The sequence below is a fragment of the Geotrypetes seraphini genome, chromosome 12, assembly GCF_902459505.1.
Source record: "Geotrypetes seraphini chromosome 12, aGeoSer1.1, whole genome shotgun sequence".
Taxonomy (NCBI): Eukaryota; Metazoa; Chordata; class Amphibia; order Gymnophiona; family Dermophiidae; genus Geotrypetes; species Geotrypetes seraphini.
The window spans coordinates 36,406,584-36,427,691 of NC_047095.1; the positions used below are offsets into that span (position 1 = coordinate 36,406,584).

A 21,108-nucleotide genomic window follows, 5' to 3' on the forward strand; every position below is an offset into this window, starting at 1 on the left:
GAACACTATAAGCTGTTTCTAACTGATGCTAATACAATCCCCTTTCTATAACACCTAACAAATTCTATTGTATAAATAATATTCCAAAGACTTTGCTAGATATACATTATATAGGCTTTCTTCATTCAGCTTTGCACCTAAAAAAAGTCTTGAACTTCAACATTTCTTTTGCTGTTGTCTCTTTAAAATGTGCCACAGCTTATAAAGACTCCGGTTTTATTACAATCAACACTGGATTACCAGTTGTCCTTTGTTTGATCAGTACCTAACAGTTTGTTTGCCCATGAAATTCAGGTTCCAAATTAATCAGCTGACGAAATGTGCTTCTAATATAAAAGCGAACACAGCCCAGTCACCTCACCTTTGTCTATCATTATGAGAGGCATAATTCTAGCACTGATGTTAACCCTTGCAGGTAAGTTCAGACTGCATTGCATTTAACCTCCATTTTGGATCTTGTAAAGCGTATAAAATTAGGACAACAAAGAATTTTATTTTGTTATAAAACTTTTTTTTTTTTGCAATATAATTTTTATTGAGCAGCTGCTACCACAACTTTCACACGCTGGTGAAAGAGGCAAGCACGGCACAAATTGTAACGAATATATAACACTAAAAATAATTCACTAGCCCCCCTCTTTTACTAAGGTGCGTTAGCCGATTTAGCGCAAGGAGAGTAAAGGACTTCCGTATCAATACTTTAAGTATCTGTTTTGTTATAAAGCTTTTGACCTTCATGAGTTCAGCTTTAATTAGGCTGTTGAGAATCCCTTAGGATGAGTTTACACTGATAATGCAGACTATCTGAATGCCTGATATTATTGAAAAAAAAAAAAAAAGATTTAATAGCCATACAATTTCAAGCTAAATTATATTGTTAAGGAATTAATGATATCAATATTAGTGAATATATGTTGCTTAGAGAGGGTATCATATTTTTAAAAATGAAACTCACTAACCTAAGTAGTAGGCTCATTACTGTGACTGAAATGATGAGTGGTATATAAATGTAAGTTTATGGGAGGGGGTGAGATTTGGGGAAGGGAAGTTGGATTTGGAAGTTTTTCTATTAAGTGACTGTAAATGAAGCAGGGTCTGAAAGTTGTGTTATACTGCACTGCGATTGGTGATAGGTGGTGGTTGCTGAGGAGAGGAAGGTTGGGGTTGGGGGATGTATGGGGGGGATTGTATTGGTTAAGAGTTTAGGCAGGAAGGTGAGGTGTGAAGAAAGTCTGTTTTGGGTTGGTTGGGTGGTGGAAAGGGGTGGGGCCTGGTGCAGTAGGCTTGGGAGATTTAGGGCTGGAAGGAAAGGGCTGGGATTTAGGATGACTTGCCCAACCTGCCCGCCCTTCTTTTGATGTTTGTGGGCTCAAAGAAGGGGGTTGGTTTGTGGTATGAAGGGCATTTGCTAGGGGTTGTGGTATGGGTTAAGGGAGTGGGAATAGTTGGTGGGGGATCACAGCTATGGAATGTGGGGTTCTTCCAGGTGGCCATTCAGTTTAGATGAAAGTGTTTAAAGAAATTATGGGTAGGGGAATATTTGTGTGTGATACCGCTGCAAGTAGACGAGGCCAGGCAGAACTGCAGGTTTCATAGGGGGGAGTTGGAATTACTGCATGATATAAACATGAATGCAGCTGTAATTTTGACAGGGCAGCTAGGTTGTTACCGATTAGCTGACAGTGATTATTTGATTGTAAGAGGCCAGAATGGAAGAAGAGTTAGCTAATATTTGGTTTTTAGATTGTTATTTCAAAAATTGTTAAATAAAGCTGTGGCCAAGAAATTTGTTCCAAGAAATAAGTAATTCGTAATTTGCTGTAATGCTGGTTTGGAATAATTGATTGTGAAGGAATGAAGAAGTGCTAATGCCATATGTTATGTATTCTTATTATATCTTGGTATACCATCTTTCAGATACTGCCAAATGACACATTTTGAAATTACATACATGATGTTTTTATATTTCATGTGATCAAGGTGTATACATTATTACTAAAAAAAAAATGAAATACTATCAGTGACTTACGATATTTTTCATTTTCAGGGAGTGAGCTTATTAAATACGGTAAGTGCGTAATTGATTTCTCCATTCATAAAAATAAATGTGGTTTATAATGCTTAATACAATTCATGTGTGTCATAGGTTAATGTGTTTACTGTATTACATTATGGATTTCATTAAATTCAATGAACTAGAAATCATTAGCTTAGCCTCTATTCTGTGGAATGTGCAAAATGTTATAAACAAGAATAGTTCTCCATAGGACACAATTGAGCATTCCTTTACCCAAGATGAAATATCTATTTTATATTATAAGACAAATTGTATGGAAAGTATACTTCCATGTATTCATCAGTGTATATTGCATGGTATCCAAACCTGGCCTGGTGGTTCCATAGTGTGTCAGGCTTTCAGGATAGTGGCAATGATTATACATGCAATAAGCTTGAATGTAATCAAATTTATCTCATGTCTGTTGACGATGGATATGCTGAAAACCAGCCTGGTGTAAGACATGATTAGGAAGCCCTGGAATAGAGGCCACTTCTAGTCATCATAGGGGATAATTCTCTGAAGATCGCCTACAGTTAGACGTTAGGATGATTTGAGCTAAGCATAATTCTACATTGGCAATTGTGTGTGTAATTGTAATTATGCATGCAACTTTGCATTAAGGGTAATTACTGTAAATACTGTATACAAACTCAAAAAGACTAAGGCCCTCTTTTACTAAGGTGTGCTAACTGATTAGTGCGTGCTAATCGAATTAACACACGCTAAACGCTAACATGTGCATGTTAGTCTATGAATGAGTTAGCGTTCAGCGTGTGCTAATTCGATTAGCACGCGCTAATCGGTTAGCACACCTTAGTAAAAGAGGGAGTAAATGTAAAAGATATGTAAATGCATCATACCATGATGCCTAAATGCATCAAAACCACCATCTGAAACTGTATGAAAACCATCACAGAAACACTCTAACTTTGTCCTGTAACACTATTACAGAAGCTCATGTAAACTGCTCTGAATTGATTCCCCAGTCATTAGTAGCGGTATAGAAACTTTAAATAAACAATTAGGGGGGATAGTGTGTTACATCACAACAATCTTCTTGCACATTCCACACCACAGAGCAAATATTGCAAGAATTTTTTTCTACTGATGCTAATAGGAGCAAATTTAATATACTATACTACCTTTCCTTGGTACAACAAAAATGGTCTCCATATTATTTGCAGGGTACTTTCTCTGTCCCTAGTGGGCTTTTGTACCTGGGGAAATGGAGGATTAGGTATCTTGCCCAGGATCTCTAGGAGCCACAGTGGGAATCCCAACCCAGTTCCCCTGGTTCTCAAGACTAGTCCTCCACAATGTTCCTCCTCCATACTAGACCATTTACAGGACATAATGAAGATAATTTATTATTATTATTATTTATCAATTTTACAATTTATCAAAATTAAACATTTTGTACAGAAAGATTGATTATTTAATTAAAGGCAAAATTATTGATTATTTCATTAAAGGTAAATTTTTTTTAGAGAAATCAAATAAACTATCAAAACAATCTCAAGTCCTCATGATAAATTCAAGATTAACAAAAGAGTGACAAAAAAGGGAACTAATAGATGATCTAACAAATAAGAAAATAAGGGTGTCTGATGGCTGAATCCAGAAGCCTGTTTCATTGTACCTAACTTGTTGTTCCTTCCTTTTCAAGACGTTACAACGTCAGAAAACTAGCAAGTTGAGATGGATCAAAGAATACATATTTGTTAATTACCATATCTAACAATGCATTTACATGGAAAACAAAGAAAAAATATGCCACCTGACTTATACCTGATTTCAACATGAGAAATTGTCGCCTATGTTTTTCTTTACAAACGTCCGAAAATGTTTGTATTTTCAAGCCAAGAAATTTTTTATATTTATTTAATATATTTTTTTTTTATTTTGAAATTTCAAATGTTTACAAAGAAACATAACAGGATATAGAAACATAACAAATCATAAAGCATTGATGATGAAACTATTTTAAAAACAAAATCCTTTATTTTGTGAAGCTAAGGTTCAGATGTTCCCTGATGTGGCAAGATCGACCCAACTCAGAAGGAAGAGCTTTTTAGCCTTGAAACCTCAAGTTGTGGAACTGGGTGCCACATTTTATCTGAAGTTTCCTTGCAAGTGTTTGGTGACTTTTCAAAGTACAGATTATATTTTTGGGGATCCGGCTCAGTTGATACAAATTCTTGATCAAAAATAATGGGGGATTATATATTTTGCTGGTTGAGATAGCTATTTTCAAATTGAGGAGCCTGATTTGAAAAAGATGCTTATAGAGAAAGAAGATGTTTTCTTCCTTTAATTTTCCTTTGAAATAGATTTCTGTTATTAAATAGTACGCCTCTTCTTTTAGGGCTCCTTTTACGAAGCCGCGGTAGTGGCTTTAACGCACGCGACGTTTAATCACGCGCCACCCCGCGCTAGCCGAAAAACTACTGCCTGCTCAAGAGGAGGTGGTAGCGGCTAGCGCAGCCGGTGGCTTAGTGCACGCTATTACACGCGTTAAACCGTACCGCGGCTTCGTAAAAGGAGCCCTTAATGAGGGCTAGATGGAATTTCTGATATTGTAATAATAATAATTATGTAAAATGATTTATTATATTTATTTTTAAAGAACATTTTCATTATCCAGTTTTTATCTGGGGATGATGCGACAGTTAACAAAAGAGTTGCTGGCCTAGCCAACTCTGTAGCTCAAGTCTCCAGGATCGCAGTTAGATCTAACTGCAGTTCATAATGAAGATAATTTTGTAACAGGGTGTATAGGTTGAGAGGCCAAGTAGGCATCTACTTCAGAGCTATTATATAAAGACACATAGGTGCCTATGTGCCCTTATAAAATACTAGCATACAAGTTAGTGAGTTGCGCAGGGACAGAAATCCCACCCATCCCCGCCTGTCCCTGCCAAGATCCGTCCCCACCCGTCCCTGTCAGGATCCTCTCCGTCCCCACCCATCCCCGCAAGGAATTACCTCCATCCCTGCCCGTCCCCATAAAAAGCAGCAATTACTTCTGACAGGATCATCAATTCCACAGTTTCTTTTGTGTTTGCTCTGCTGTTTTCCTTGTGGAATCTCTTTGGTGGAACCCTTTTTTTGTTTTCTGTTCAGGTAATTAACTTATAAACCCCCTCTTTTACTAAGGCTGACGTGTCCATTATATTATATGGATGAACCCTGCTTCTAAAGCCTTCTATACCCATGGGAGTCCCGTTGGCCAGAGGGGGTCCCCGTAGGAGTCCCGTGGGCCAGAGGGGGGGTCCCCGTGGGAGTCCTGTGGGTTAGGGGGGATTCCCATGGGACCCCCGCGATTCCCGTGATCCCCGTTCCCATGCAGACCTCTAATAAAAGTACGTGGTAGAAATTGTTCCTTGAATGCAAACACACCAGCTGATATTCAGTGCTGTTTAACTGGTCAGAAATGTGAGCGTCTGCTCCTAAATTTAGGTCCTCTTTTACTAAGGTGTGCTAACGCGTGCATGTTAGTCTATGGATGTGTTAGTGTTTAGCGCATGCTAATTCAGTTAGTGCACCTTAGTAAAAGAAAGGGGTTAGATACAGGCATTTGCACCTTGTTTTTCTTGGTGCAAATGGCTTTGCCTAAATTTAGTCGCTACTCATGAGCGTAAGTGCTATTCTACAGATGACGCTTAACTAAAAGCGTGGCTTATAGAATAGTGCTTTTTGGGGTCCTGATTTTTAGGGGTGCAAAATATAGAATTTAGCCCTTAAGTCTCACAAGTATGGGGAAAAAAATATGGTAATGAGTTTCACAAAATCACAATTGTTAATGCTAAAACTCTTAACTTTACCTTTCTGAGATGTAAGTTTTGCAGAAAATCACCCATTTTATGAAATCTCCACATATAGGGCTCCTTTTAATAAGCTACGGTAGCGTTTTTAGCACACGCTGCAGATTAGCGCGCGCTAACCCCGTGCTATGCGTAAAAACTAACGCCAGCTCAATGGCGGCGTTGGCGTCTAGCGCGCACGGCATTGCAGCGTGTGCTAAAAATGCTAGCGCAGCTTAGTAAAAGGAGCCCATAATTTTATTATGCACAAATCTCCAATAAGCTTCTTCGCATAATTCTTTCATTCGGTATTAATTGTGTAAAAGCTTTTTCCCTTTTTGTTTGCATGCGAAAAATAATGCATGTTAAAATTAACTTTGCAAACATTAAAATTATGCATGTTAAAATTTTCTGAGGAAAAGTAGTCCGACCAAGTGGTCCAATAGACAAAAACAACCCCCTTCTTTTATTAAGACGTGCTAGTCATTTTAGCGCATGCCAAATATTAGTGCGCTAAATGCTAACACATCCATAGAACATAATGGACACGTTAGCGTTTAGCATGTGTTAATATATAGCTTGCGCTAAAATGGCTAGTGCACTTTAGTAAAAGGACCCCCAATATATACTAATCTCCCACTCTTAGGCAATGCAGTACCATAGGCCAGTGATTCCCAACCCTGTCCTGGAGGAACACCAGGCCAATCGGGTTTTCAGGCTAGCCCTAATGAATATGCATGAGAGAGATTTGCATATGATGGAAGTGAAAGGCATGCAAATTTGCTTCATGCATATTCATTAGGGCTAGCCTGAAAACCCAATTGGCCTGGTGTTCCTCCAGGACAGGGTTGGGAACCACTGCCATAGGCTAATAGTTTTACTTTATTATCACTTAACATGTTTTAGGGGGGCAAAAGCCTCAGAGTTTAGAGCCTTTTTGCACAGTTGATCCATGCTAAACAATTCAGAATAATCTGCTTGTTTTGCTCTTTTTGCAGTCATTGGCAAAAAAAAAAAAAAAACCCACCCTTTTAAAAAATATTCTTCTTCTATTTTTTCTTGTTCAATTTTTTTTTATATATATTTTTTTCCTTTTTTGTTTATTATGTTAGTAGATCCCTTTGGGCTCCTTTTATCACGGCGCGCTACGGGGGTTAGCGCGTCGGGCATTTCATCACGCGCTTTCATCACGCGCTAACTCCCGCGGCAGCCTAAAATCCCAACACGTTGTCCATGGAGGTGTTAGGTACCAGCGCGGCAGGCGGTTTAACGCGCGGTATTCTGTGCGTTAAACCACTTCCGCGCCTTTGCAAAAGGACCCCTTTGTCTTTCTTCTTACAGCCAGTGGCCGGCACAGCCCTTAACTACCAGAGGCTTTTTCCACCTAAAACAAGTTAAGTGGCAATAAACCCCCCCTCTTTTACAAACAGGGCTAAGCTTTTTAGCATGCGCTAAATCGGCGCTAAAACACTTAGCGCGCCTTTGTAAAAAGACGGCCAAAGTAAGACTATCAGCCTATGGGTAATGCATTGCCTAAGAGTGGAAAATTTTCTAAGGACAATTAACATTATTTGCCACTTATACACATATGATTCTATCTGTGAATGCATTTTAGGATAGTGCTGGTGAAATTTTCAGCCAAGATATGCTGTTACGTTATATAAGTGGAGGTGGGTATATCCATGGGTAAATAAGTCTCTCAGAACAAAAAATAGAACCCTTAAAAGAGTGGACACTAATTTTCCTTTTGGCCCCCGGATTTGGGGAAAGAGATGAACTCTATTGTTATTTATATTTGATGTGTGTTTTTTCAATTATTGTTTTTCACACATAGCACTTTTTGTTGTGCACTTAGTTATTCACATGGAGAGAGCCCAGGGATGTTTCGCAGTTAACACTTCTCTGAGTGTAAACCCGCGGCAGCTTGTCCCTGGATGTTCCAGGGGTTGCTGTGTGACTGAGGGTTCTCCCGTATAACACATTATTAATTTAATATATAGTTTTAATAAACTGTAGACTTCATCTCTTTCCCTCAATCATTTTGCCTTCTTGGGGTGAGGGAGGGTTTCAGATTTTTTTGTTACGTTATATAAAACAGACCCTATAGCAACGATATTACAAGAAAGGTAATAAAAGTCAAACAAAAGGAATGATCATTCTTTACCTCAGGCTATATATTTTCACTATATAGACATATAACCTGGCTCTGGATATGCTGAAGATATACTGTACGAGCTGTTCTATTCATAAGATCTGTTTGTTTTTAGTACCAGACTGCACTGCAGACAAAGCTTACACCTATGCTTACCAAGGCAGTGTTCTAACTGGACTCTCGGAGAAGAATCTGAGAAAAGCCGGCCTACAACTTTCAAGCAAAGTACAAATCAGTGGAGCTGGGCCAAACCTCTGTCGTCTTTCGGTAAAGTAATATATTGAATTATGAGGCAGGAATTACCTTCCTTGAATATATTGTCAAGCTTGGGGGGGCAATAAAGTTTCATCGTATGTTTTTCTTACTCATGCAGGATGTAAGTAATGCTGTCATTTTTTTTGCTTGTCTCCAAATTCTATTACTTACTTACACCATGTAATTTTCAGCTCTAACCAACCTTGGATTTGATGGATACCTTCTGCATTCTACTTAGAGACACAAAAAATAATAATACAGTGGTGCCTCACACAACGAACTTAATTCGTTCCAGGAGCAAGTTTGTTATGCGAAAAGTTCGTTATGTGAAACGCATTTTCCCATAACAATACATGTAAAAAAAAATAATTCATTCTGTAGCATAAAATATGCTAAGATGACATAAAAAAAGATAAATTTACCTTGTTAGAGCTGTTAGCATGATATAGAGGGGATATATGTGAAGGGGAGGGGAGACAGGGGTTTTGTTGATCCTTGCTGTGTATTATAATCACCCCCCACATACTCCCCAGTACCTTTTTTAATTCCTCCCATCTTTCCCAGCCAGTGGCGTACAGGCCAGAAGCGCAGAGATCAGGAGCAATTCCTCTGCATGCCTGTTTGGGCCCATGCCGATCTCCGAATGGCTGCAGTTAGTTCTTGTGAGTCCCGCGAGAGCTGGCTGCAGCCATTCAGAGATCAGCGCAGGCCCAGGCGGCGGGGGGAGGTTTAAAAATATGCGGAGGCGGCGGGGGGGAGGTTTAAACATATGCGGTGGCGGCGGGGGGAGGTTTAAACATATGCGGTGGCGGCGGGGGGAGGTTTAAAATATGTAGCGCCAGTTAAGCGATGCAGCTCGGGCGACTTCGTTGTGTGAAATGAAGTCCGTTGTACGGATCAAGACAAGAAGTTCGTTGTGCGCAGCGTTCGCTGTGCGAGGCGGCCGTTATGCGAGGCACCACTGTAATTTGAAGTGTGCACTAATGTAATACTAGATCAGTCCACATGCTGAGTAACTGTATCATTGGAAACTAGTTGGCATTTTTTGACACAACCTGGATACAATTAGGTCTCTATTTACTAAAGTCCAGTAAGCTCATGAATGGCATTAGCAAAAGCTGATGGCAAATGACACCCACGGTTTTTTTATACATAGAAACATGGAAAAATGAAGGCAGATGAAGAGCATTTGGCCTGTCTAATCTGTCTAACCATACAATCTTCTATCCCTTCCTCACCCATAGAAATCCAACACACTTGTCCCAAGCTTTCTTAAATTCAGATGTCTCTAACACCTCCACAGCGAGGCTATTCCATTCATTCGCCAACCTTTCCTTGAAAAAGTATTTTCCGAGGTTACTTCCGAATCTATTCCCTTTCACCTTCATCTTATGCCCCCACATTCCAGAGTTTCCTTTCAATTGAAAGAGACTCTCCTCTTGTGCATTTATGACCCACAGGTATTTAAACGTCTCTAACATATCTCCCCTCACCCACTTTTCCTCCTGAGATCTTTGTGTCTATCCCCCATAACCTTTATGACGAAGACCATGACCATTTAGTAGCCTTCCTGCGGTCACACTCCATCCTCTTTACATCTTTTTGAAGGTGTGGTCTCCAGAATTGTGTACAATATTCTAAAAGAGGTCTCACCAGTCTTATACAGGGGCAACAATATCTCCTTTATTCTACTGGCCATTCCTCGGAAAATGCTTGTAGTACCTGTATGTGAACTGCTTTGAGTGTGGTTGTAAAACTATAAAAAAAAAGGTGATACACATGTCCCAATCCCTTTCCCTATGCACTCAGGTATCTTCCTAGCTTTCATCATTGCCTTTTCAACCTGTTAATCCTTTTTAAGATCATACTATTACACTGAAGTCTCGCTTCTCTTTCATGCAGAAAAGTTCTCCACCCCCTAAACTGTACCGTTCCCTCAAGTTTTTGCAGCCCAAATGCATGATCTTGCATTTCTTTGCATTAAATCTTAGCTGCCATATTCTGGGCCATTCCTCAAACTTTACTAGGTCCTTCCACATGTTATCCACACCATCAGGTGTGTCTACTCTATTGTAGATTTTGGTATCATCCATAAAGAGGTAAATCTTACCAGAAAGCTAGTGGCGTAGTGAAGGTAGGAGGCCCCCTGGGTGGTGACGCCCTCTCGTACCCTCCTTTTCACCCCCTGCTCCTTCTGTGCCTCCCCACTCCTTTCCCACCCCCCACACCATACTTGTGCCCTCCCTTTCCCCATACCTCTTTAAATCTTCGCCAGTGTAAGCAGCTTCTCCAGCCTGCTGCTAGCGCCAGGGTTGGCTTTCCCTCTGACATCACTTCCTGGACCCACGACCTGGAATTGATTTCAGAGGGTAACCAGTCCAGCATGAGCAGTAGGCCTGAGAAGTTGCTCGCACTGATGAACATTTAAAGAGGCACTGGGGGGATGAGAAGGGACGGCGTGAACATGGTGTGGGGGGTGGAGAGGTCCCAACGCCCCCACCATGATGGCACCCAGGATGGTCCACCCCTCACCCACTCTTACTATGCCACTGCAGACAGCCCTTCAGCAATATCACTTACAAAAAATGTTAGTCAGGCCCAAGAACCAAACTACTAGTAACATCCCTTTCTTCAGAGTGATCTCCATTTGTCACTACCTTTTGTTGCCTTCCACTCAATCAGTTCTCGACCTAGTCCATCACTTTGGGACCCATACACAGCAGTTACAGCATCTGCTACCGCATAAAACACCAAATACGGCTTAGTCAGCAGTAATATCCATACTAACTGGAAGTCATTCAGAGGGGAAGTTATCAATGTGGGCTACCATTATAACGTACTAACCCAAGTTATTAGTAAGTATGGCTCATTGCATAAAATGGGACGTGTCTTAATGGTAACCCCCTCAGTGTCCACCAATGTTTCATGTCTACTGATTATTTTTATAGTTAGAGAATGCTTAATTTACCACTGAAAACTGCCCATTGTAGGAAGGATCCATGGATTCTGCATCTGCTTTTTTTTTAGGGGAGGGGAGGAAAAATTCTGACAGGGAAATATTTCATATAGATTGGAAAATCAAATCCAAGAGGCTATTACACTAAGCTGCACAGCGTTTCATGGAATAATTACGTATTTATGTTCAAACCGTTTCTACCAGGTGTCTCATGTAATCAAGCTTGGCAGAGAAGCTAGGCATGGGGGGTTTTCTACGGAAAACTTTGCAAAAAAAGTTCTTTCACCAGCCAGTTCTCACAAAAATTAATTAATAATGAACTGTTTTGTAGTAGTTTGCATCACAGCAACTTATTAAAGCGGAATGTAAATACATTTTCACGTGAAATAAGCTATGAGCATGTTTGCTACATGCAAATTTGATTTCTGTGAATGTTTTTCCACAGAGGGTACAATGCAGGTATAAAAAGAAGAATAAAACTGAAACGCCACATTTCTGCATTTTTCTGATCATATCATGCCTTCTTACACCACATAAAGGGCAATTCTAGAACCTTGGCATCTACATGTCTGTGTGCATTGCACGGGTAAATATTTAGCATACTGACACTTATAGACATATACAGCCCAATTCTATACTACTACTATCCATTCAGTCATGTCCGACCCTTGGATACACTTTAGGTCAGTCCTCGCCATGCTTCTCTGCTTTCCACAGCTTTTTCCAATTGCTTGATGTTCATTCCCGTGTCATTCTTGATGGTATCCAGCTAAGGGGCCTATGGTCTTCCCCTGCTTCCAATTCTATAAAAAACGCTACAAGTTACGTGCACAAATTTGGGCATATGCCCAATTGTGCATGCAATTTAATTGAATAATGAGCTAATTAGTGCCAATAATTGGGATCTTCACAAGCAATTATCAGCGCTAATTGGGATTATTGAATATTTACTCAATTTACCTGTCCCTTCCCTGCGAGTTCTTTTCCTGTCCCTGCCCCATTCCTGCAAGTTCCATCCTCATCTGCACAAGCCTCAAACACTTTAAAATCATAAGTAGCAACATTCTAGAGCTCAGATTGTGATGTCATAATGCCTCATTCCACCAATACCTAAGCTCCATCCTCATCTGCACAAGCCTCAAACACTTTAAAATCAAAAGTAGCAACATTCTAGAGCTCAGATTGTGATGTCATAATGCTTCATTCCACCAATGCCTAAGCTCCATCCTCATCTGCACAAGCCTGAAATACTTTATAATCATAAGTGTTTGAGGCTTGTGCGGTTAAGGCAGAACTTACAGGAATGGGGCAGGGACAGGGACAGTGACAAAGCTCACGGGGACAGGACGGGGAAATTGAGTTTGTGCGGGGACGGGGACAAATTTGCTGAGGAACATCCTTTTCACTTCTCCTTCATTAGCCGATGCAGTGTTGCTGATAATGTAACAAATATCCTTCCTTTATTCATTAGTTGTCCTACATTTTCAAGCCCAGTTATCTGACCCGGCTCTGTTAAGAACAAAAGTAACAACAGATGAGAAGGGATTGAAGGGGTTGTTGTTTTATTTTCTTTCTTTGTTTCTTGTTTTTATGTTATTTGATGTTGTTGTTTTGTTTTTGCTCTCTGTGCTTTCCATGGTTTCTGTGGCTTTACAAGTTACCCATCCCCCTCCATCACCGTAAGGGGTCTGGCCAGAAACATATTTAGTCCTATTTTAATTCAGGTTTCATTCTCTCTCTTTCCTAGCACTCCACTCCCTTTGTGAGCTCAAGGGATTTAGATCTAGCTTCCGCCTTTTCTCAGTACACTTCCCCCTCAATATTCGCAGGGGTTGGGGGCAGAGCCGGCCCGTGAATATTTTTAAAAACGCGAATAACTTTTAGGGCCGACTCTGACCCACCCCTGCCTCCCTCCTGTCTCCCATACCTCTATACAGCTTACCTGGTGGTCTAGCAGTGAAGCGGGGCAGCAGCGCTCTTCCTACACTCCTGCCCCCTGAAGAGCCATCTTCAAAAATGGCTGCCGTGAGTTCCCGCTGTAGTCTCATGAGACCACGGAAACTCACAGCAGTCATTTTTTGTAGACGGTAGGGAAGCGGGGGTGGTTCTGGGTTTAAAAAAAACTCACGAATAACCGAAGTCGCGAGTCTTAAAACGCGAATTGAGAGGGTGAAGTGTAGTTCAAAGCACATTACAGCTGATATTTCCCTGTCTCTAGAGGGCTTACAGCCAATTTTTTTTTTTTTTTTTTACCCGAGACAATACAAGGTTAAGTAACTTCCCCAAGATTACAAGAAGAAGCAATAAGATTTGGACTAGAGAATGACACGGGGACAAATTTTTCCCCGTCCCCGCAGAAACTCAATTTCCCCATGAGTTTGGTCACTGTCCCTGTCCCTGCCCCATTCCTGTAAGCTCTGCCTTAACCGCACAAGCCTCGAACACTTATGATTTTAAAGTGTTTGAGGCTTGTGCAGATGAGGACGGAGCTTAGGCATTGGTGGAATGAGGCATTATGACATCACAATCTGAGCTCTAGAATGTTGCTACTTATGATTTTAAAGTGTTTGAGGCTTGTGCAGATGATGACGGAGCTTAGGCATTGGTGGAATGAGGCATTATGACATCACAATCTGAGCTCTAGAATGTTGCTACTTATGATTTTAAAGTGTTTGAGGCTTGTGCAGATGATGACGGAGCTTAGGCATTGGTGGAATGAGGCATTATGACATCACAATCTGAGCTCTAGAATGTTGCTTCTTATGATTTTAAAGTGTTTGAGGCTTGTGCAGATGAGGACGGAGCTTAGGCATTGGTGGAATGAGGCATTATGACATCACAATCTGAGCTCTAGAATGTTGCTTCTTATGATTTTAAAGTGTTTGAGGCTTGTGCAGATGATGACGGAGCTTAGGCATTGGTGGAATGAGGCATTATGACATCACAATCTGAGCTCTAGAATGTTGCTTCTTATGATTTTAAAGTGTTTGAGGCTTGTGCAGATGAGGACGGAGCTTAGGCATTGGTGGAATGAGGCATTATGACATCACAATCTGAGCTCTAGAATGTTGCTTCTTATGATTTTAAAGTGTTTGAGGCTTGTGCAGATGAGGACGGAGCTTAGGCATTGGTGGAATGAGGCATTATGACATCACAATCTGAGCTCTAGAATGTTGCTACTTATGATTTTAAAGTGTTTGAGGCTTGTGCAGATGAGGACAGAGCTTGCAGGAATGGGGCAGGGACAGGAAAAGAACTCGCGGGGACGGGATGGGAAAATGAGTTCCCATGGGGACGGGGAAAATGTGTCCCCTGTGTCATTCTCTAATTTGAACCTTGCCCCCCCCCCCCCTCTCATGTTTTACACTCTCAGTCGCCTGCTGTGGTCAGGTTCCATATATATGTCTCATTTTTTAAACAGTTAAAATAAACATCTACAATGATTTTTAATGTGCATTACCAATAAACAGATTTTAGCATGTCTGAGAGATGTCTCTCTCATTCAACTTTGCTTCCTATCTGAATGCAGGTCTACTTGGGCTGATGATATTCATAGACCTGTGGTGACTGCCATTTTTTTTTTTTTGAAATGCCCTTTAATGCATTTAAGTGAAATAAGATGTTGTTTGTGTCTCAAGTAAAAGGAAAAAATGTACCCATAGGCAAGACATATTCTCTCAAGTAAAACACCTAATGAATTTTTAGACAGTAAAGTTGAAATAAAGCCTTAAACAGAGATGTGAAAAAGCATTAGGATTTAGATTACTTTTTCAGATTTGATTATTCCCTTTCCCAACACTAGCTAAAGGTATTACATCAGTCAGGTACAGGGGGGTATGTCATGCCCTATAGAGATGCCAACCTCAGCTTTTATAGCTGAAATGATAGAGGGTAAAGTGACTTGCCCCAGGTCACGAGGAGCGACAGTGAGAGAAATGGGACTTTAACCCCAGCTTCTCAGCCCACTGAAAACTAAAAACAATATGGGGGTAATTCTATAAGTAGGAGGGTTTCTTTTACGTGCTCTGATGCTGCATGATGAGAGCCTTTAAAATGGTACCTTAGTGAGCAGATTACATTATAGAACACTAGTGTAACCCATTATTGGTTCCAGTGGCACAGTGAGAGTGAGTGCCGCCTCTCCCCAGCCCTATTCCCCACCCTCCCTGCCGCACCCCTTTCCCTGTACCTTTTTAAATTCGGTGCGAGCAGCCACCCCCTTATTGCCCCGTACCAGCTTCGGTGGTCTCTCCGACGTCGCTTCCTAGGCGTGGGTCCCAGAAGTGACATCAGAGAGAGTGCCGAAGCTGATGCGGGCAGCACGTTGGTGGCTGCTCGTGCCAAAGTTCAAAAGGTACGGGGGAAGGGGCACGCAAGGGTCAGAGGGAGGAGTGGGAAGGAAGGTGGAGAGGAGGAGGGGTGCCAGTGCCCCGAATGTGATGGCATCCGGGGCGGACCCCCTCCCCCTGCCACCCTTTCTATGCCACTTATCGGTGCATCTTACACAGATCTAGTGTAAATGCATCAAAACAGACCTCAAAAGCATATAATGTGGGCTCGCACCAATTCTTCTCAAAAGGGAGAAAAAAGGATCTCAGAAGCCATAACTGCGCCCAAATAATTTCTGTGCTTCCGATACAGTATAATCTCATTATAACGGACTCGCTTATAACAGATGATCATTTATAGCGGACAAGGTCCGCTGGTCCTGGCAATGTGCCTTTATGAACATTCAGAAAATCACCGCATATAGTGGACTTGCATATAACGGACTTTCGCATATAACAAACAAACAATTTGGCCCCCAGAGCCGCTTTTAGCTTTAGTTTTGTTCGGCTATAATGGACATGCAGGCTCCGCCTACAAGGCACGCGGCGTGCTGGTGATACAGTATCAAAATGCAACCCTGAAGAAAATTACATTACATTACATTACATTAATGACTTCTATTCCGCCTGTACCTTGCAGTTCTAAGCGGATTACAACAAAAAGATAACTGGACATTTCCAGGAATAGGAATACAATTAACGACGTAGGGCCTAATACATCTAAACGATAGCTGGACGTTTTCAGGAAGAGGAATACAGTTAAAGGCGTTAGGTCTAAATCACATGTTGAAGGGAGGATCCTAAGAAGGGGAGAGAGGGGAGAGGAGTGGGGTTAGGAAATTAGAATGTATTTCTTGAATAGTATGGTTTTGATTTCTTTTCGAAAAGCTTTGAGGTCAGTTGAAGCTGTCAGTAGGTTGGTGATGGAGGGGTCCAATTTAGCTGCATGTGTTGCTAGTAGGTTGTCGTACATCTTTTTGCGCTTAGTTCCTTTATAAGGGGGGTAGGAGAAAGGGGACTGGGTTCTCCTTTGTCTGGAATAGAGGTTCCTATTTAGGCGGTTGTTTAAGTGGGAGGGTGCCGTTCCGTTTAATGTTTTGAATATTATGCAATATAGCTTAAATTGGATGCGGGCTTGTATTGGAAGCCAGTGTGAATCTAGGAAGGCGTTGGTGATGTGGTCAAATTTTCGAAGGGAATAGATCAGTCTGAGGGCAGTGTTCTGGACAGTCTGTAGTTGTTTTATTAGGTAGGTGGGACAAGGAAGGTAGAGGATATTGCAATAGTCCAGTAGACTTAGGACTAGGGATTGAACTATGAGTCTGTATTGTTCTTTGCCGAAGAATTTTCTAATTTTGCGAAGGTTGCGCATGGTAAAGAATGCTTTTTGTGTGATTTTGTTGATTTGCACCTGAAGAGTGCAACATCTATCTACTGTTACTCCAAGGAGTTTGAGAGTGGTCTGTATAGGATATTTGGTGGTTTTTATTTCTAGTTCTGTTATCGAAGGGGTTTTGTCTTTTTCAAGCAGTAGAAATTTAGTTTTGTCTGGATTGAGCTTCAGTTTGTGTTCTGTCATCCAGTTTTCCACTATTTCTAGGGTTTTTACCAGGTTATCTGTTGTAGTGGGGTCTTGTGAGTCAAAGGGAAGGAGTATGGTTATATCGTCTGCATAGCTGAATGAGGTTACTTCGAGTTTGTCTAATAGGGTACCAAGGGAGGCGATGAAGACATTGAAGAGCATGGGTGAGAGTGGTGAACCTTGAGGTACTCCGCAGGGATTGGTCCAGGTTTCCGATATTAGATCTTTTGTTTTTACTCTGTATGTTCTTGTTTTGAGGAATCCTTGGAACCAATTGTATACTCCGCCTGAGATCCCTATTGCTTCTAATATCTGAAGAAGTATACTGTGGTCAACCAGGTCAAATGCGGCTGAGAGGTCTAGTTGAATTATCAGCATCCTTCTTCCTTTGCTAAGGTGTTGTCGGGCTGTATCTAGAAGGGAGGCTAGCAGTGTCTCAGTGCTGTGGTTGGATCTGAACCCTGATTGAGTTGGGTGGAGTAGGTTGTGGTCTTCAAGGTAGTTGGTGAGGTATTGGGCAACCAGACCTTCTATTAGTTTAACATAAAATGGAATAGAGGCTATGGGTCGGTAGTTGGAAGGGGTGTCTATTGGTCCTTTGTGGTCTTTCAGTATTGGAGTGACTATGATTTCTCCTAGGTCTTGTGGGAATTGGCCTTCCGTGAGCGTTGTTTGGATCCATTGCAATAGGCAAGCTCTAAATTTGGGGGAGGCATTTGTTAGTAAATATGAGGGGCAGTTATTCAGGTCGCATGAGGCTCGACTATATTTATTGTAGAGTTGGTTAAAGTCCCACCATTGCACCTTTTTAAAGTTGGACCAGTGTCTGTCGGCTGCAGTGGCTTCATCAGTTGTTGGGTTTATTATGATCTCTTCTAGGAGGGTCGGTGAATTGGAGAAGGAGGCTCTGATGGTAGCGATCTTGTTCTTGAAGTGGTCTGCTAGTTGGGTGGCCGTTGGAGGTTGGATTCCTTGAGTGGCTAGGAATGGCTGAGTGTCTGTGAGGCTTTTCACAAGTTGGAAGAGTTTCTTTGTGTCTATGGATTCTGTGCCTATTAGTTTGGAGTAGTAAGCTCTTCGTTTTTCTTTAAGTTTGGCTTTGTATTGTTTTATTAGGTTTCTCCAAGCTACTTTGGTTAGTTCTTGGTTCTTTTTTTGCCATACTCTTTCGAGTTGTCTACAGTGTCTTTTTAGTTGAAGAAGTTCTGTGTCGAACCATTTGTCAGAGGATCTGCAAAGTTTGTGTTTTGTCTTTTCTGGGGCTAGTCCATTCAGGGTTGTTTCGCTCAGGGAGCGCCACTGGCGAATGAATACTTTGTGGTCTATGGAGGCGATTGCGGGGTCTACTGTGGTCCAGAAGGTAGAGGGGTCGATTTTTGGTCGGGTTTTGAAGGTGGTTTTGTGGGTTTCGTGTTTGCTTGTGCTTTGTGTCCAGTTGATGTTGAAGGTGAATTTGAAGTGGTCTGACCATAGAGAGGGGTGCCAAGCCCCATTGGTGATATGAATGTTAGGTGTATGGGGGTGTTGGGCCATGTAAGCTGCAATATCGAGTTGGTGGCCTTTTTCGTGTGTGGGTTGCGGATACAGAATTTGGTAGGAGAGTGCATTGAGGTATGAGATTATGCCTTCAGCTTGTTTGGAGGAGCTGTCTTCTAGGTGGAGATTTATGTCGCCAAGAAGCAGGTTGTGTGTTGAGGTTAATGAGTTCCGGAAGATGAAATCTTCAAGATCATGTTTTGTGGTATTCCATTTTCCAGGAGCGATGTAGCAGAGGATGCAAGTTAGGGTATCTTTGAGTGAGTTACTGGAGAGTTGACAGATTATTTTTCTTTCCAGTACAATGCAACATAATGCTTTAGAACAGGGGTGTCCAACCTTTTGGCTTCCCTGGGCCGCATTGGCTGAAAAAAAAAATTTCTGGGGCTGCACAAATGCTGCAGCAAGACAGAGGAGGGAGTCAGCAAGACAGTAAACACCCGGGGGCAGCAGAGGAAAACACTGCATCGCCTTCAACCGGGGCCGCACAAAATACTTCATGGGGCCGCATGCGGCACTCGGGCCGCAGGTTGGACACCCCTGCTTTAGAACATCTTTTAGTATTCTGGTTTTGCAATCATTTTGTGCCATACCAATGTTATGCTGAGTTTTGTTATTGATGTCGCTGATATGCTTGTGCAGTGACTGTTGTTCATTGATTGTACGTTGTTTCAAGTTTTTAAAAAAATGGAACTCTGGATATAACGGACTCTGGATATAACGGACTGTTTTTCAAGGTCTCTTGAATTTTACTGTCTACTATACAAAGCCATGAATGGGGACAGCCCAACCTACTTGAGCAACCGCCTTACCCAAACTAACACAACCAGGCCAAAGAGATCCCAGACACCATTCACTCACCCCCCAATCAGAGGTATACAGCACAAGGTATACAGTACGATGGCCTACTTGCCACTTAGGCAACGAAACTAGACCACCAATTATCCAATCTACTGATCACAGCACCAGACTACAAAACCTTCCAAAGAGAAATAAAAACCCTGCTATTCAAGAAATTTATCAAGACAAACTTATACCGCACAGATCATTTCTATCTTCTCCAATTACTGTATATACTCAAATATAAACTGGGAAAATGGGGGTCCTGGTTTATATTCATGCCAGTGCCCAGCACCCACCCAATCCCCTCCCAGACTTATTGCAGGCCTCTGCCGGGCCGCCAGGCTCTACACCCTGCCCCCCCCTACCCTATCCATCGTACCTCCTCTGCCGCTGGAATCCCTGGTGGTCCAGAGGTATAGTGGGCAGGAGCGAACTTTCCACACTCCTGCCCCGATGCTAACGCGGTCAGTCGGTCGCTGCTGGAGTTCCGGCTTCAGCCGCTGAATGGTACCGAGCAGGAGCGTGCTTTGGTGCTGCCGCTGCTGCTAAGTGAGTGGCTTCCTGAATGGCTCCTGGGAATTCTCGCGAGATAGGGCAAATGGAAGATGCTGCTCACACCAGCAAGCATTTCATGAAGTATGCGTGGACGTTCAAGCATTGTGAAAGAGCGGAGGCACACAGCTCGGCAATACCAGGTGCCACCGCCCTGGGTGTCAACTTCCCTCATGAAGTCACTGCCCTATCCCCACCCTTCTCACTTTCCCTTATTATTTGGACATACTTCTCTTGCTGACATCTGAAAGGCCCCCATTCTAAGATTGCAATTAAACATCTGGGCCTCTCTACACATTTAAATACTGTCATATACACTGGAAAGCTTCTAAAATAAGTATCATCGCCTTTGGGACAGTTCACCCTTGGCATCTCTAGTTTGCCCCAGAGGCAACAGAGTGTAAAAATAACTTTCCCTGCTTCCCCAATTATCTGACCACTGCTCCAAAGCTGCCAAATTATGTAGTTTCTGAAGGGCAACTTTAGAGCCACTCCTGTTTTTTACTTTCTGTCCCAATTCAATGTGATATTTATAGTCCTTGATTCTACCCATTTAAATCAACACTGGAGGTTCCATAATATACCAGGATAGGGTTATCAGAAATAGAGGGAAGGCCTAAAATTTTAGCAGCTCTCTAACCATTGAACTATTCCAAAGCATTGCTCAATTATTCCCCATGCTTACCTGCAGCTAAGTTCTCCTTTCTTCTGTACTTCTAGAGGTGGGGATAGGGATTAGAAAAAGTTAGCATGACTCAGGAAATACAAAAAGAATTTAATGAATTTAATGGAGGTCCATGGTCTGGGGGGGACAGAAATGCATGTATGCCTAGGGCCTAGTATAGTATTAATCCAGCCCTGCAAATACCAGATTTAATTCATTTCATAATTTATGTTTTCTGCTTCTCCTTCAAAAGTGCTTTCTCTCTTTTGCAATGTGTAATTCAAATTGGGGGAAATAGTTTTTCTCATGAGCATGAGTAATTGTGTAAGTCAATAAAAAGGCACTTAAAATAATTTTGCAAAGAAACCCCCTGATGTT

At 41.8% G+C, this 21,108-nt stretch overlaps 1 protein-coding gene across 1 annotated transcript in view; it reads left to right on the top strand.

The window, feature by feature from the left end:
- Positions 1-375: 375 nt before the first annotated feature.
- The window catches only part of LOC117346769 (vitellogenin-1-like), a 138,571-nt gene continuing 117,838 nt past the window's right edge, over positions 376-21,108 (top strand). The window contains exons 1-2 of the mRNA XM_033916849.1: positions 376-415; positions 8,130-8,286. Of these exons, the coding sequence (XP_033772740.1) occupies positions 376-415; positions 8,130-8,286 (197 nt within the window). The remainder of the gene's footprint in view (positions 416-8,129; positions 8,287-21,108) is intronic.